Source organism: Pteronotus mesoamericanus, unplaced genomic scaffold (genome assembly GCF_021234165.1).
Source record: "Pteronotus mesoamericanus isolate MK-2021 breed Mesoamerican mustached bat unplaced genomic scaffold, CSHL_Meso_final contig_58, whole genome shotgun sequence".
NCBI classification, from domain to species: Eukaryota; Metazoa; Chordata; class Mammalia; order Chiroptera; family Mormoopidae; genus Pteronotus; species Pteronotus mesoamericanus.
Window position 1 is genome coordinate 5,241,482 of NW_026555205.1, and position 15,640 is coordinate 5,257,121.

The window sequence follows — 15,640 nt, forward strand, 5'->3', positions numbered from 1 at the left end:
AATGTGCTTTGGAAAGTTAGAATCTCTGTGACTAGAGTCAACAAGATGCAGTTCTTTTTTTACCAGGGCTGTTAAGAAAAAGGTATGTTCCTGCTTTTCTGCCTTTATTTGTGCAGTTACCTAAAATACTCTTTATTCCTGCCTCCATCAACCCATATCCTTCATGATTAGAATTGTTCTCTTTGTCTTCTGTGTTCCCCTTACTCTTTTTGCCTCTGTAATAGTGCTAACACCAGTCTGCCTTGTGTTTCAATTATTTCTATAGGACTGACTTGCTTATTATATTGTCACCTTTGAAGACAGAGGCTTTTATCATACATTTCTGTATCTCTAATACAGTTCTTTTTCCATACTGCTTAGTGAATGAATATTAGTGAGATGGAAATTTCAATGGGAGGAGGGTTGTGGGGCTGGGTGGAAAAGGTGAAGCCCCCCCCCCCCCGCAAAAAAGAACCTCATAGACAGAGACAACAGTATAGTGATTACTAGAGGAAAAGAGGGGAAGAGGGAGGTAGAAAATGGCAGCAGCAATAAATGGTAATGAAAGGAGACTCGGCTTGAGGTGGTGAACGCAAAAAACAACATACAGATGATGTATTATAGAATTGTACACCTGAAACTCATAAAATTATTTTTTATAGAGAGAAGAAGTGAGGAGAAATAGGAGAGAAACATTGATGTGAGAGAGAAACATCAATCAGTTATGCTTCATGTGCCCTGACTAGGAATCAAACCTGTGGCCTTTCGGTCTGCAGGATGACACCCAGCCAACTGAGCCACACAGGCAGGGCTGAAACCCATATAATTTTATTAACCAACATCATCCCAATAATTTCAATAAAAAGAAAATATTTTGCATGTTGAAAGTGAGTACAATAGATATACAAGTAAGACCTTACTTTCAGAGGTAACATTTCTTTCTAAATAATTAGACGGTGAAATCTAGAATCTATCAGCAGTAAGTACATATGAGAACTAACCGCCAGTATCTGTATGGAGAATCTAATCAAAGTTAAATAAAATCACAGAATGAATTTGAGATGTGCAGCTAATAGACTCAAACTGCTGTCACACGATGATCTGTTGTCTTTATTTTCCCATATGTACTTTAACATTTAAGCCACTAGATGGTCTGTATAATCTATTGTTCACACTAATGCACAATCAAACTTCCCTTCACCCAACAGCTACTGATTTTTTTAAAGCAAGAAAATTGATTTAATGGTTCAATGTAAATGTGAGTTGATTTTATTGATTTTGTGCTGGCAGTTGATCTCTGACTTGAATACTCAAGTGTGACACATACAAAAGCTGATGTCAGCAAGACCTTTCCTCTCTGAAGGTGCTATGAGTAGTATCATAATGATTATTATTTTTATCATTTGTATTGCCACCTCATAATGGGCATTTTATCTAAAAAGCTAATTTAGAAATTATGCATTCACAGCATAAACTAAGGTGTAGTTTGTGTTACATTACTTCCATGGAATTAAAAAAAAAAAAAAACGTGTGTAAGAGTGAATTTCATTTGGGAATTAATTCTTACACTCCATTTTGTCCACCTTCTTCCTTCTTTTTTCCTCTTTCTTTTCCTCTTTCTTCTCATTCTCTTTCTCCTTGTCCTCCTCTACAACATACTCAGATGCCAGTTAGAGTAATGATCAGGAGTTTTCTTGTTCATAGATTAAAAATATGATCCATAAACATGCTTTCTATTTTCAATGCAGTCAAATAGTCTAATGTGTATCAGGCATTGATCAGGACAAATGGGGACTCTCCTGTCTAGGCTATATGGAAGCTTTTCCAGTCAGGACTTTAGGAAGGCATATTCTATCATAAAATTTAATTATTTTCTCCTGAATTGAATCAGTACACTTGAGTGCTAATCTCAACTCTGCATGCTACCTGTGTATCCTTGGGCCACTTTGACTCTGTATTTTGGGTTCTTTATATTTAAGATGGAGAGCTTTCTACTTTCCTATCTCTGTAACAAAGTGGAGGAGGGCTGTTGTATTTCAGTATCCAAATCATTTGGGAAAGCTGGATATCCTCATGGACAATGTGAATTTGTCTAAATTTGGGAGCCAGTAAAGTGTGGGGTGAAATCACACAAGAAACTTGATGCTGAACAACTGGATTGCAAAATGAATATGTTTGAAGCCAGCCCCACCATTGTGAGTTTGTTAGAAGCATAGGGGACTATGGGTTTTTAAGAAACTCCTCAAAGGAGGGGTTATCCAAAGTCTTTCCTAAAGAATGGCTAGGGGGCAGATAGGCTTGGGGTTGGATGGGGGTAGGTCATTGTAACAGCAACCCCTGGAGCAATATGTGGAGGTTTTTTTGTCCTTCAACAGGATATTATGGCGTGTCACTGCGATGATTGCTTTTGAACTTTTGGGTTTTCTTCTTGGGAATCAATTTCCACAAATACCTCCAAAATGAATGCTCTTTTGCTTTTCGGTAAAGCACTGTTGTTTGAAGTATTTACTAAATTATTTTTGTGGCCAATAGTTAGTTGTTTGATGTTTTCTATTTTTTTAAAGCTAATTTCATTATTTAGTTTTTTTAAATAATCCATTTCATCTAAATTTTCAAACTAGTTGGTATAGTTATGCAAACAATAACTTCTGACACCACAGCCATTGTTCCTTTCTTATTCCTAATTTGTGTATTTGTTATCTTTCAAAACCTTTGAATGCCAATTTCTATTGTCTGCCACAAATGATTTCTTCTTTTTTGTTTCTACTTTTCTGCCATGGTATATCCTTACAAAACATCACTGTTGTTTTTTTGTTTTGTTTTTTTTACATTTTGTTGAGGCAAAATCAGTTCTGGCTACATTCTCACTATGTGATAAGCACTCTACCAGGAACGATGGATAGATACTGCAGGAGGGAAAAAATTGGCATTTACATTCAGGAAACCTGTGCTCTAATGGGAAGGACTAGGTGAGTACTTGTGGAAATCTAAGCAGGTCTTAAAGTGCTAAATTCTAGAGACTACTATTAGAGGGGCACTTGAGGGTAAGGCTTCCCTCACTCATGATCAAAACTAAAGGCAGCCAGTTAGGATCAGGGGCAACCTCTTCAGGGTCAAGGAGGTGACAGGGAGAAAACAATTCAGACATATACAATGTATTCAAGTTAGGGGTTCCAGATTTTATTGAGCCAAGGTCCAAGGTGTCAGTAGGAGTCTGCAGAAGGGCCCAAAGCCACGTAGCCTCTGTCATTGGATCTGCTTCCAGGACAATATGTAGGATGTTTATTGAACTAACAGTGCCAGCCAGTGACAGGTTCACTTAGATATGCTACTAAATAGCTCCCATGGCACCTACATATCCTGCTATTCTAGCACTCATTGAAATCCTCTGTTTCAATGTGTCTCACTCCATCAGACTGTGAGCTCCAGAAGTCGTCACTGGAGTCTTATTCATCTTTGTCTCCCCAGTGCCTGAACCATATGTAAGTGATTTGTATTACTGAGTGGCCAAAAGCACAGGCTTTGGAGTCTAATAGATCTACATTTGTTATGCTTCATCCCTTTTCACCTGAATAATTTACTTATTGTCTCTGGGCCTTAGTTTTCTCATCTGTAAAATAGTGAAGATAATAATACTGACTTCTAGGATTTGTTTTGAGAGTAAAATGAGATGACAGACTTGGAAGTACTTAGCAGAGTGCCTGTCCCAGAATAAGCATTCAATTAGTGGTAGCTTTGAGTATAATTACATGATCATGGGGTAAATCAATGAGTGAGGGACAAGTGGGCTGAAGAAGGATATTGGCTTATTTGATGAGGTCCAAACACAGGCCTGGGAAGAAGTTTAATAGGAGTGACCTGACAGTTTTCCTAGTCTCCTTCCCTTCCCTTGGCATCTCTTCAATGATTGGGAGGTTGAGAAAATGGGGATAATCTTTAGACATCTCTTGCTTTGCGTAAGGCTTGCAATCATGTTGGCTAGGGGAACGGGAATTGAATAGACGTGGAGTGGGTGATAATCTTATTAAAATAAACATTTTTCTTTTTTTACATATGAATGAAGTTTCATTGTAAACAGGATTATATGAAAAGAAGAAAATGTTTAGGGGATAATACCTTTCAAAATGTAAGGTATTAAATATGGAATATTGTTCATGTATTCAACAAACCCTGGTAAGAAGTTGAAGGTCATTGTATATTTCCCTTTCACAGTTCTCTCGTCCTCCCCAGGCCCAAATCCCACTCCCCGCTATGTCTCTGTTCTGCAGTTGGCAGCTTTTTGCTTTTTCTTAAATTCTCTAAATTTGTAATTTTTTAAAAAAATTAATTTATTTATTTTTCCAAATACATTTGTCTCTGCCTTCCTCCCACCACTATCCCCTGCGCCCCTGCGTCCCTGCCCCCCTCCCTCCCCCAATCCTTCCCCACTTTGGCTTTGCCCATGAGTCCTTGCTATATGATCCTTGACTTTCCCCCTTCCTTTCCTTTTCCCCGCCCCCCTCCCTCCTTCCCTCTTGTCCTGTTGGTTTCTTTTCCTTTCAGTGTTGCTGGTCTTATTATCCTTGCATCTTTGTATTATTGGTTTGGTTCTGCTTATAAGAGAGATCATATGGTATTTGTCTTTCGCCCCCTGGCTTATTTCACTTAGCATAATGCTCTCTAGTTCCACCCATGCTGTCACGAAGTTTAGTAATTCTTTTTTTCTTTCTGCTGCGTAGTATTCCACTGTGTAAATGTACCAAAATTTTTTTGATCCAGTCATCTACTGATGGGCATTTAGGTTGCTTCCAACACTTAGCTATTGTAAATTGTGCTGCTATGAACACTGGTGTGCATAGGTTCTTTTGAATGGCGGTATTGGGATTCTTAAGGTATAGTCCCAGCAGGGGAATCACTGGATCAAAATGAAGTTCCATTTTCAGGTTTTTGAAGAAATTCCACACTGCTTTCCACAATGGCTGCACCAGTCTGCATTCCCACCAGCAGTGTACTAGGGTTCCCTTCTCTCGACAGCCTCGCCAGCACCTGTTGTTTGTTGATCTGTTTATGAGGGCCATTCAGACCGGTGCAATGTGGTATCTCATGGTGGTTTTGATCTGCATTTCTCTGATGGCTAGTGATGCCGAAGATCCTTTCAAATGTTTCTGGGCCCTCTGTATTTCCTCCTTGGAAAAGTGTCTGCCCAGGTCCTTTGCCCATTTTTTGATTGGATCGTTTGTCCTCTTGGAGTGGAGTCGAGAGAGTTCTATATATATCTTGGAGATCAAGCCTGTAGCTCATGTATCATTAGCAAATATATTTTCCCATAGAGTTGGCTCCCTTTTCATTTTGCTGATGTTTTCTTTAGCCATGAAGAAGCTTCTTGTTTTGATGAGGTCCCACTTGTTTATCCTTTCCTTTATGTCCCTTGCTTTAGGAGACATATCAGTGAAAAAATTGCTGCGTGGGATATCTGAGAGTTTCCTGCCAATGTTCTCCTCTAGGACTTTTATGGTGTTGTGACTTATATTGAAGTCTTTAATCCATCTTGAGTTTATTTTTGTGTATGGTGTCAGCTGATGATCCAATTTCAATTTTTTGCATGTAGCCGTCCAGCTCTCCCAAAACCATTGATGAAGAGGCTGTTATTGCTCCATTTTATGCTTCTGCCCCTTTTGTCAAATATTAGATGTCCATAGAGACCTGGGCTTATTTCTGGGCTTTCTATTCTGTTCCACAGGTCTATGGGTGTGTTCTTGTGCCAGTACCAGATTGTTTTGAGTATAGTGGCTTTGTAGTAGAGTTTGGTGTCCAGTATTGTGATCCCTCCTACTTTGTATTTCTTTCTCAAAATTGATGCAGCTATTCGGGGTCATTATTGTTCCATATAAATTTTTGAAATGTCTGTTCCATTTCTGTGAAATATGTCATTGGTATCTTAATAGAGATTGCATTGACTTTATAAATTGCTTTTGGTAGTATGGACATTTTGATGATATTAAATCTTCCAATTCATGAGCACGGTATATGCTTTCATTTTTGTCTGTCTTCCTTAATTTCTTTCTTCAATGTTCTATAGTTTTCTGCGTAGAGGTCTTTTACCTCTTTGGTTTAATTTATTCCTGGGTACTTTATTTTTCTTCTTGCTATATCGAATGGTATTTTTTTATTCTAATTTCTTCGTCTTCTATTTCCTTGCTGGTGTACAAAATTGCCTTTGATTTCTGAATGTTGACTTTGTATCCTGCTGTTTTGCCCAATTCGCTTATTAGGTTGAGGAGTCTTTTGGTAAAGTCTAGAGAGTTTTCTATGTACACTATCATGTCATTGGCAAACAATGATAGCGTTACGTCTTCCTTTCCTATTTGGATGCCTTTTATTTCATTTTCTTGTCTGACTGCTGTGGCTAGGACTTCCAATACGATGTTGAAAAGAAGCGGTGAAAGCGGACATCCCTGTTGTGTTCCCGATCTTAGCGGGAAAGCTTTTAGTTTTTGCCCATTGAGTATGATGTTGGCTGTAGGGTTTTCATTTATAGCCTTTATTACGTTGAGGAATGTCCCATTTATTCCCATTTTGCTGAGTGTTTTGATCATAAATGGGTGTTGTACCTTATCGAATACTTTTTCTGCGTCTATCGAGATGACCATGTGGTTTTTGTCTTGTCTTTTATTTACGTGATGTATTACGTTTATTGACTTGCATATATTGAACCACCCCTGCATCCCTGGGATCAATTGCACTTGATCATGGTGGATAATCTTTTTAATGTAATCCTGGATGTGGTTTGCCTATATTTTGTTGAGGATTTCAGCATCTATGTTCACCAGCAATATTCGCCTGTAGTTCTCTTTCTTTGTAGGGTCCTTATCTGGTTTTGGGAGTAGGGTGATGCTGGCCTCATAAAAAGTGTCTTGGAGTCTCCCCTCCTCTTGATTTTTTTGGAATAGTCTGAGAAGGACAGGGGTTAGCTCTTCCTTAAATGTTTTGTAAAATTCTCCCGTGAATCCATCCGTCCCTGGGCTTTTGTGTGCCGGGAGTGTCTTGACTACTGCTTCAATTTCCCCAGCTGCTAACGGTCTGTTCAAGCTTTCTGTTTCTTCCTCCTTCAGTGTTGGAAGATTATACTTTTCTAAATATTTGTCCATTTCATCAAGGTTTTCAAATTTCTTGGCATATAATTGTTCATAGTAGTTTCTGACAATCCTTTGTATTTCTGTGGTGTCAGTTGTATTTCTCCTCTTTCATTTCTGATATTATTAATTTAGGTCCTCTCCCTTTTTACTTGATGAGTCTGCTTAAAGGCTTGACAATTTTATTTATCTTTTCAAAGAACCAGCTTCTGGATTGGTTGATCCTTTGAATTGATCTTTTTGTCTCTATGTCATTCAATTCTGCTCTAATCTTGACTATTTCCTTCCTTCTACTTGCTCTGGCATTTATTTGTTTTTGTTTCTCCAATTCTTGAAGTTGTAGTGTTACGTCTTTTATTTGAAATGTTTCTATCCTTTTTAGGTAAGCCTGTATTGCTATGAACTTCCCTCTCAGGACTGCCTTAGCTGTGTACCCTAGGTTTTGGACTGTTGTCTGTTCATTTTCATTTGTTTCCAGAAATGTTTTGATTTCTTCTCTTATCTCATTATTGACCCATTCATTGTTTCATAGTCTACTGTTCAGTCTCCATGAGTTTGATAGTTTTTGAATTTTCTCTTTGAGGTTGATTCCCAATTTCAACCCCTTGTGGTCTGAGAAAAAGTTTGGTATTATTTCAATTTTCCTGAATTTCCTGAGGCTTGCTCTGTGTCCTAGCATGTGGTCTATCTTTGGAAAAGTTCCATGAGCATTTGAAAAGAATGCGTATTTTGCTTCTTTGGGATGTAAGGTTCTATATAGGTTAGTTAAGTCTGTTTGAGTCAGTCTCTACTATTCATTACTAAACCTATTCATTTTTTCTCTTTGTACCTGTGTTTTTCTCTTTCTCACTCTTTTCCTTCATCGTCTTAAACCAGTCCCTTTAGAATATCTTGCAGTGCTGGTTTGGTAGAGATGTATTCTTTAACTTCTTTTGTCTGGGAAACTCCTTATTTCCCCTTCTATTTTAATTGAGAGCCTTGCTGGTTAGAGCAGCCTTGGTTGTAGGCCCTTGCTTTTCATGACTTGGAATATTTGTTGCCATTCCCTTCTGGCTTGTAGTGTTTCTGTTGAGAAGTCACCTCCTAGCCTTATCAGTGCCCCCTTATATGTTACTTTCTCCTTCTCCCTTGCTGCCTTGAGGATTCTCTCTTTGTCTTTGATAGTTGCCGTTTTAATGATGATGTGTCTTGGAGTGGACCTCCTTGCGTCCCTCTTGAGTGGGGTCCTCTGTGCCTCCTGGATCCATGAGACCCTTTCTCTCTTCAAATTAGGGAAATTTTCCATCATTACTTTTTCGAGGATGTTCTCTATCCCTTATTCCTCTTCTTCTCCTTCTGGGATCCCTCTTATACGGATATTATTGCGTTTCAGGTTGTCCTGCATTTCCCTCAATGCCTCTTCATTCTTTTTTAGTCTTTTTTCCATTTCTTTTTCTTTCTGGGAAATTTTTTCTACCTTATTCTCCATCTCACTGTTTCGATCCTTGGCCTCATCCAGCCTGCTTTTGGTTGCTTCTGCTGTTTTCTTCAATTCAGAAATGGTATTCTTCATATTCTCTTGTGTCTTCTTGATAGTTTCTATGTCCTTTTCCAGGTTGATATAGTTTGATGTATGATCCTGATAGTTTCTCTGCAGTTTCTCATAGTTATCTTTGAGCTGGCTGAGCTCATTGAGCTTCCTTAGAACCGTTGTTTTGAATTCAGTATCTGATAGTTCCCTTGCCTCTATTTCATTTCGCTCTCTCTGTGGGGAGTCCCCCTTTCCACTCATTTGGGGGGAACTTCTTTTTCTTCCCATTTTTGTGAGAGTCTGTTAAGTAATTTACTTATTTTTTTATTTATTTTATTTATCAATTGGGCCATCTAGATTTCCTGACTTTGTGGACCCTATATAGCCTTGGGTCATTTGTTTGAGCCTTCCATGAGTCTACTGTCTGTGTCTGACTCCTGCTCTTGGTAGCTCTGTGACCCCTTTGGCCAGGGATCCACTATTTCTGTGGATTGCTCTTCATTCTCACGCTGGCTCCTCGATCGCGCTCCGGGCCTGTCAGGATCTCCCTCCTGCCTGGGCTCGCGCATGCTTGCCCCAGCCCAGGGGCCTTCTTCGCGACCTCGCGTACTTGTCTGGCCCCCCAGGCCAGCGGGCATTCTGGCACTGGTCCGTTTAAGGTGTTCTATTGTGTGCTTTTCCCGCTTTTGGCTCTTTGGATGCACTGCCTGCCCTCGGCAAATGGAGACTACGGAAATGGGAGGAAGTCAGCTCCAGAACTCTCTGGTTAATGCTGTCTCTAATCTCTCCTCCAGGGATTCTGGGCTGCTCTGTGACCCCTTCCATCCGGGATCCACTATTTCTGTGGACCCCTCTGCACTCGCAGGCCCGCGCGGGTCGATTTACACCTGCCCTCGCCAATCTGCGCACTCCCTTGCAGGCCCCATCAGTGCCAACCTGTGGGAGGCCTTGCGAGCCCATGCGAGCCCTCGCCAGCCTGCACGGGTCCACACACACGCTCGCCAAGCCTCGCCGGCCACTCGGCACAAGTGTTTGTGCCTGCGCTGGGTGGTTTTGGGCTCTCTATTGTGTGCTTTTTGGCTTGTGGCTCTATGGGGGTGTGTCCTTTTCCCACACAATGGAGATGGAAAGGAGAAGGAGTCGGGACTCTCCGGTTCCTCCTTCCGTTCTTTCCCCAATGCCTCCGTTTCCAGTCTCTCCTCAGGGGTCTCTGGGCAGTTCTGTGACCCCTTCACCCAAGGATCCACCACCTGTGCAGACTGCGTTTCAATGGGGGGCAGTCTGGTTCGTACACGCCCTGTTTCTGCCTCTTCCGGGGTGAGCTTTGCCTGCCCAGAATGGAGACTACGGAACAGGGAGGGAGTCGGGACTCCCTGGTTCCTCCTCCCGTTCTTTCCCCAACGCCTCCCTCTCCAGTCTCTCCTCAAGGCTCTCCCAGCCAGTCTGCACTCAGTCCCCCAGCTCACATGCACAAGCTGTGTGCAGAGCACACAAAAGGCAGGTTAATTGATTCCCTTATGCCTGATAGAGATGGTAGCTGCAGAGTGGGAGGTGCGTTATCACCCGGGCTCCACCCGCCACTGTGTCAGTTCTCTTCACAAAGTTTTCCTCACCAGTCTTTTCCCAGGCACCATCCCACCCTGCTGCTGCCTCTATCCAGACATCAAGGAGGGTGGGTGCCACTGCAATTCTTGCATTGGCCCTTTAAATGTCTCTTTGCATCCCCAGCCACCTGTCTCTGGCAGAGATTGCCCCTAAACTTTTTGGGATTGCGTTTTGTCTGTATTTTCCTGGTTTTAGCTGCTGTAGTTTAGAGGTCCCTGTTTATGATTCAGACCCCATTCTTCTCAGAGGGAGCTAACTGGCCGTTTCAATGTCTCTGTGGTGCTGGTGCCCCTGGGCACCTAGCCCACCCTTTCAAGCCTCCACCACACTTCTCACCCATTGGGATGTGGGAGAGTCAAATCCACTGTCTGTCTGCATCTCCAAGGCTCCTCTCCCACTATCGTTCCATTATTTTCCAGGTTATTACTCCAGTATTTAGTTGCAATTCCAGTTTTGTCTTGGGAGGAGGAGGTCAGCGTGACTCCCATTCACTCCTCTGTCATCTTTCCTCCTTTTACAGCTAATGAAGATGAAGAGAGGAACTTATATCTGTTGGTCAGTCACAGAGTCTCTCTACAACATACTGCAAAAGATCTTCCTCATCTGCCTTTGCCTAGACCCCTGGCCCCAGAGTTGGGATGGGAGTACTGTTTCTGAGGCTCTGAGGAAAGGGAACATTTGTAGGGCCATCTGGTTGTTGACTTTTATTCAGAGGGGGGGCATTCCATTTGGACATGGTTCCAGAGTTACTCTTAATACAAGACTACAACACATGAAACATGGAAAGACAATGGCACTCAGTTATCTTTACCCACAGAAGCTGTGGTACAGATTATGAGCCTAGTACTTTGGGAGATCCATAGGAGTGAGATATAATGGCTTAGATGTGATTTTTCCCCCTCTGCCAATGTGGTGTGAAGCTCATTGTTGTATGACCATCAAACACCAATTCAATGATTCTACTTTCTTCACAGGTAACCTGTCTCCATGATTTCTTTGGTGATGATGATGTATTTATTGCCTGTGGTCCTGAAAAATTTCGTTATGCTCAGGATGACTTTTCTCTGGATGAAAATGGTAAGCACAGTCACTGGGTTTTACTACTCCATTGTTCTCCCTCCTTATATCCCTTAAGATTTCCATGGGTTCGTATGGCCTGAAGCACATCCATTCATGGTCACTCAAAGGCAAATATTGTTAGTCTATCTCTTGGATATTTGGATACTTGAGTCAGTAATTGAAAGGTTGATTGGATGTCCCAGATGCCCACCCTTCAAACTCAATAAAACACACTATCATTCCCAATAGTGGCCATATTTCTTAAACCACATATTGTGTCACATGGGCTCAGAGGTACAATCAGACCATGGGAAGGAACATTTGAAGTCAACTTGGATAGTGCATGTATGCATTTTTCCAGTCAGTATCCTCTAGCTATTTGGCCCATGTTGATGATTCTATTTTAAAAAGATTTTCCAGAGTTTTCTTATTATAAATTATTTCACCTTTTTCCACCTTCTAGTTTGCTGCCCTATTCTCCTTACTTTTTGACTCAAGAGTCCAGAGGATTGTTAATCTCAGGAAGGAGATGAAATATCTGCTCATCTTCTTTTGCTGAGTCCAAGCTCCAAGTGTAAGTTAGTGGTGAATTAGGTCATATAACATAAGGTTTAGGATACGATCATACCAGAAAGGCATATTCTAAAGATATTTCCCACTTATGAAGAGTAAAGTGTGAGAAAAACAAACTGAATTGTACTAATACAGACTTTATAAACAACTGAAATGACAAGGACCCTGACAGAGGTGGCATTTCTGCTGTGTTTCCTTTGAGAAGAGGCAAATGACCATAAAATCGCTGAACAAATTCTATGCTATGTTCAATTATCTGTACCTTCTATATCTGTAGGTATGGACAGTGATAACTACAGTTCATCAGCTGAAACAAGAAGTAAAATAAACAAAGTGAGATTTCTACTCAACTTAGTTTCCTAAAAATTTCAGTTTACCAGAAAAGATCTCATAATCTTTTTGGGTAAATGATATTTTAATGTATGTTTAAGTAGAAAGTCACAATGAAGTATCAAAAAAACAAAACAAAACAAAACAAAACTCTACCAAGCTGTTTGGTTGTACTTTGAGCAGCACAAAGTTGGAAAAACTATAAAATAGAGTAGAAAGAGCACTAGATTTGGACTCAGGAGACTTGGTTGCTATTCCTTGTTCTGCTAGTTTTTGTTTTGTTTTGTTTTTGGTTTGTGGCCCTAGGCAAGGGGCTTGCACTCTTTGTATTCTTATCAGTGAAATGAGTATAATACTCCTTTTAATACATATTACAATAAATGCCCCAAATTGCCATAGTAGGGGTGCTGAGTGACCTGAATGAAAAGGTGCTCAGCTCCAAACGTGTCAGACCGGGGTTGGGGCAAGTAGCAGGAATGTTTGGCAGACTCTCCTACATACTTACAAGCTTTCTATAAGTTATGAGTGGCAGAATCTCTGCTTGCCAATTTATTTATTATATCAGCATAGGGGATTTTGATAACTCATACATTTAAAATAAAAAGAACTCTATAAATGCAAGATAGTGGTGGTGGTAGTAGAGCTTATTTATAAAATAACATGACATTGTAAATATTCCTAGTACAATGCATGGCATGTAACAAGCAATAAATGGTAGCTCTCTTCCACTACTTTATAATACTAGTGAATGTTTCATCTGTGTGACTACTACATCAAAGCTTTCAACCTTTTCTCCAAAAATATTAATTAATTATGTCAACAGGTGCTATTCTGAGACATGACTGTTTTTTCCACTAATGATAGAGTTGACTAATTACCTATCCAACCTGCTTTTCAACTTCTTCCCTTGTTCCCATAATCCAGGGATGTAAGCACCTGGTTTAGCCCAGGTGACTTTCGAAAGTTTCTCCCATGTCTCCCTCCTTAGAGCCATCATTCTTGCAAAAACTGAGGACCACCTTGTGGTCCTGAGCCATTAAGTGCTTTGATCTGTGGTGGTTATTCCACTTTCTAGAGGTTGGTAATATGCTCAGTCTCAGTTCTCCCCAGCTCTACTAAGCTGTCTGTGTCTTTTCCCACTAGAATGCCGAGTCATGAAAGGAAACCCTTCAGCCACAGCTGCCCCTAAGGCATCTCCAACACCTCAGAAAAGTTCAGCCAAGAGCCCTGGCCCCATGCGCCGGAGCAAGTCTCCAGCTGACTCAGGTAACGACCAAGACGGTGAGTGTTCTTCTCCTAACTGTGTATGATGACTTCATTCACAGAAGGCATTACCTTCTGCATGCAGAGGAATGAGTCCCTCATGAACACCATTGTGTTTCCATGGTACCAATTCTATGAATTCAGGCACTAAACAGTCAAACTTGTTTGGAGTCATGGAAACACAACCACAACCCTTATTCTACTCAAGTGGATGCAAAACAGAAATCTGGCCTACTTTTCCATGCTTGCTGTAATGCTCATTTTTGTGGTTGTCTTCATTGTCATCATCTTTGACATCATCCAGCAAAAGCATAGTGATGAAATAATCTTCAAACATAAATTTGAAGTAAAAAAAAATAAGAAATGAAAACAAGAAGTTAAAAAGTGCCGCCTATAAGTGTCAACATAGTTGATGCACTTGAGCTTCAAACTTGACTTTGAACTTTATAGCATTCAAAAAAGATAAATTGCATCACTCTCACAATTGGAAAAGGCTAAGTTCTGAAAGAAAACAAAGGGATTTGTCATATATGATTTTATCTAGTGAATAGTAGGTGATCTGAAAAATATGGTCTATGAATCACTGCCAACCCATGAACAATTTATCACTCTATGATGAGATTAAAATGTAAAATGTGCCTAATGTAAATCATGCCACTGAGCAAACTGTTTACTTCAGCTGACTCTTTTTTCATAACATGTATTTATTGATGAAGGCAGAAGTGTGTTTGTTTATGTTCTGGTATAAAGTTTTGAGTGACAATGATCTAAAAGGCAAAAGGCCATACTCCACATTTAGAAATTTAGTTGACTTGTGCACAGGCAATTTGAATTCTTTATGGTAAGGAAATTATATGGTCCAGAAGAGCATACACGATTATTCTCCCAAGGCTCAGTGTTCACCATGAGAATTCTATATTGAGAACCTTGGGGCAGAGAGCAAAACCATCCTATCTCTCAATTTGAGTCAGTTTGAGCTGCCTATTGGCTTTGAAATGCCCATGGTCTAGAAAAACATCCTGTCATGCTGGCCTCACAATGCCAGGATCATGCATGTCACCATCCATCTCTTTATACTTAGACAGGAGGAATTAAACTGTGAAGAAGCATTTCAGTGTTTTCATACTTCCATGTGTTTGCAGAAACTGTTCCCCTGCATCCAGAATGCTATCCCTCTAATCAGCCACTCTTCTTGGCTTGACAACTCCCGTTTATCTTTTAATACCTCAAAAATATAGTTGTCATGTTCTCTACAATATTGTAAGATACATAAAGTATGTATTTATCTGTCTACCTCCCCAACTAAATACTGGGCTCTTCAACAGCTATGTGTCATGTTTCCTTTTGTATCCTTAATACCTAGCACAGTGCCTGTGTCTTAGTACATTATTAAATAATGCTTAAAAATGAATAGATGCATAAAAGCACCCATTTCACCAAGTATGGTGCTAGAGATCCAGTAAGCATTTAGGTAACATTTACTGAAGTATTAAAAATGCACGTGTTTGGTGATGTTGTGGTTGTGTACAAAATAGCACTGAATCAATCTAAACGAATTCACATTGCTCAAAGTACAAAGACTTATATTTTAACACTTGGATTGAACATGAATTTCTTTGTACAGGTTATAACTGGGTATTGCAAAAAATTATTTTATTTTTTTGTTGTTTTATTTTATTTTTTAATCATGTTTATTTGATTGCAGTTGTCTCAATTTTTCCCCCTTTGTCCTCCCCACCCATCCCACTCCACCCCCTTCTCTCACAGTCAATTCCCACTCTGTTCTCCATGTCCATGGGTCATTCATATATGTTCTGTGTCCAGTCCCTTTTCCTTCTTTCCACAATTGTCCTCTTTCCCCTTGCCCTCTGGTTACTTACTGTCTGCTCCATGTTTCTTTGCCTGTGGTTTATTTTGTTCGTTAGTTTATTTTGTTGAATAGACTCTATTAATAGGTGACATCATACAGTATTTGTCTTTCATCAACTCTCCTACTTCTCTTAGCATAATATCCTCCAGTTCCATCCATGTTCCTTCCTTCTTTCTTTTTTTTTTAAATGCTGACTGGTTTTATTTATTTACTTTTTTTAAATGTCAAGATCCATTATAAAATATTAAAAAAAATTAAATCTATTATAAAGTCTCATCAATTAAAACAATATGACACCAGCAGAGAAATAATCAAGTAGATCAATGAAATAAAATGACC

At 40.1% G+C, this 15,640-nt stretch overlaps 1 protein-coding gene across 1 annotated transcript in view; it reads left to right on the forward strand.

Moving 5' to 3' along the window:
• Window positions 1-15,640, forward strand: part of DCX (doublecortin) — a 187,224-nt gene that overhangs the window by 135,516 nt on the left and 36,068 nt on the right. The window contains exons 3-4 of the mRNA XM_054580397.1: window positions 11,181-11,283; window positions 13,312-13,449. Coding sequence (XP_054436372.1) covers window positions 11,181-11,283; window positions 13,312-13,449 — 241 coding nt within the window. The remainder of the gene's footprint in view (window positions 1-11,180; window positions 11,284-13,311; window positions 13,450-15,640) is intronic.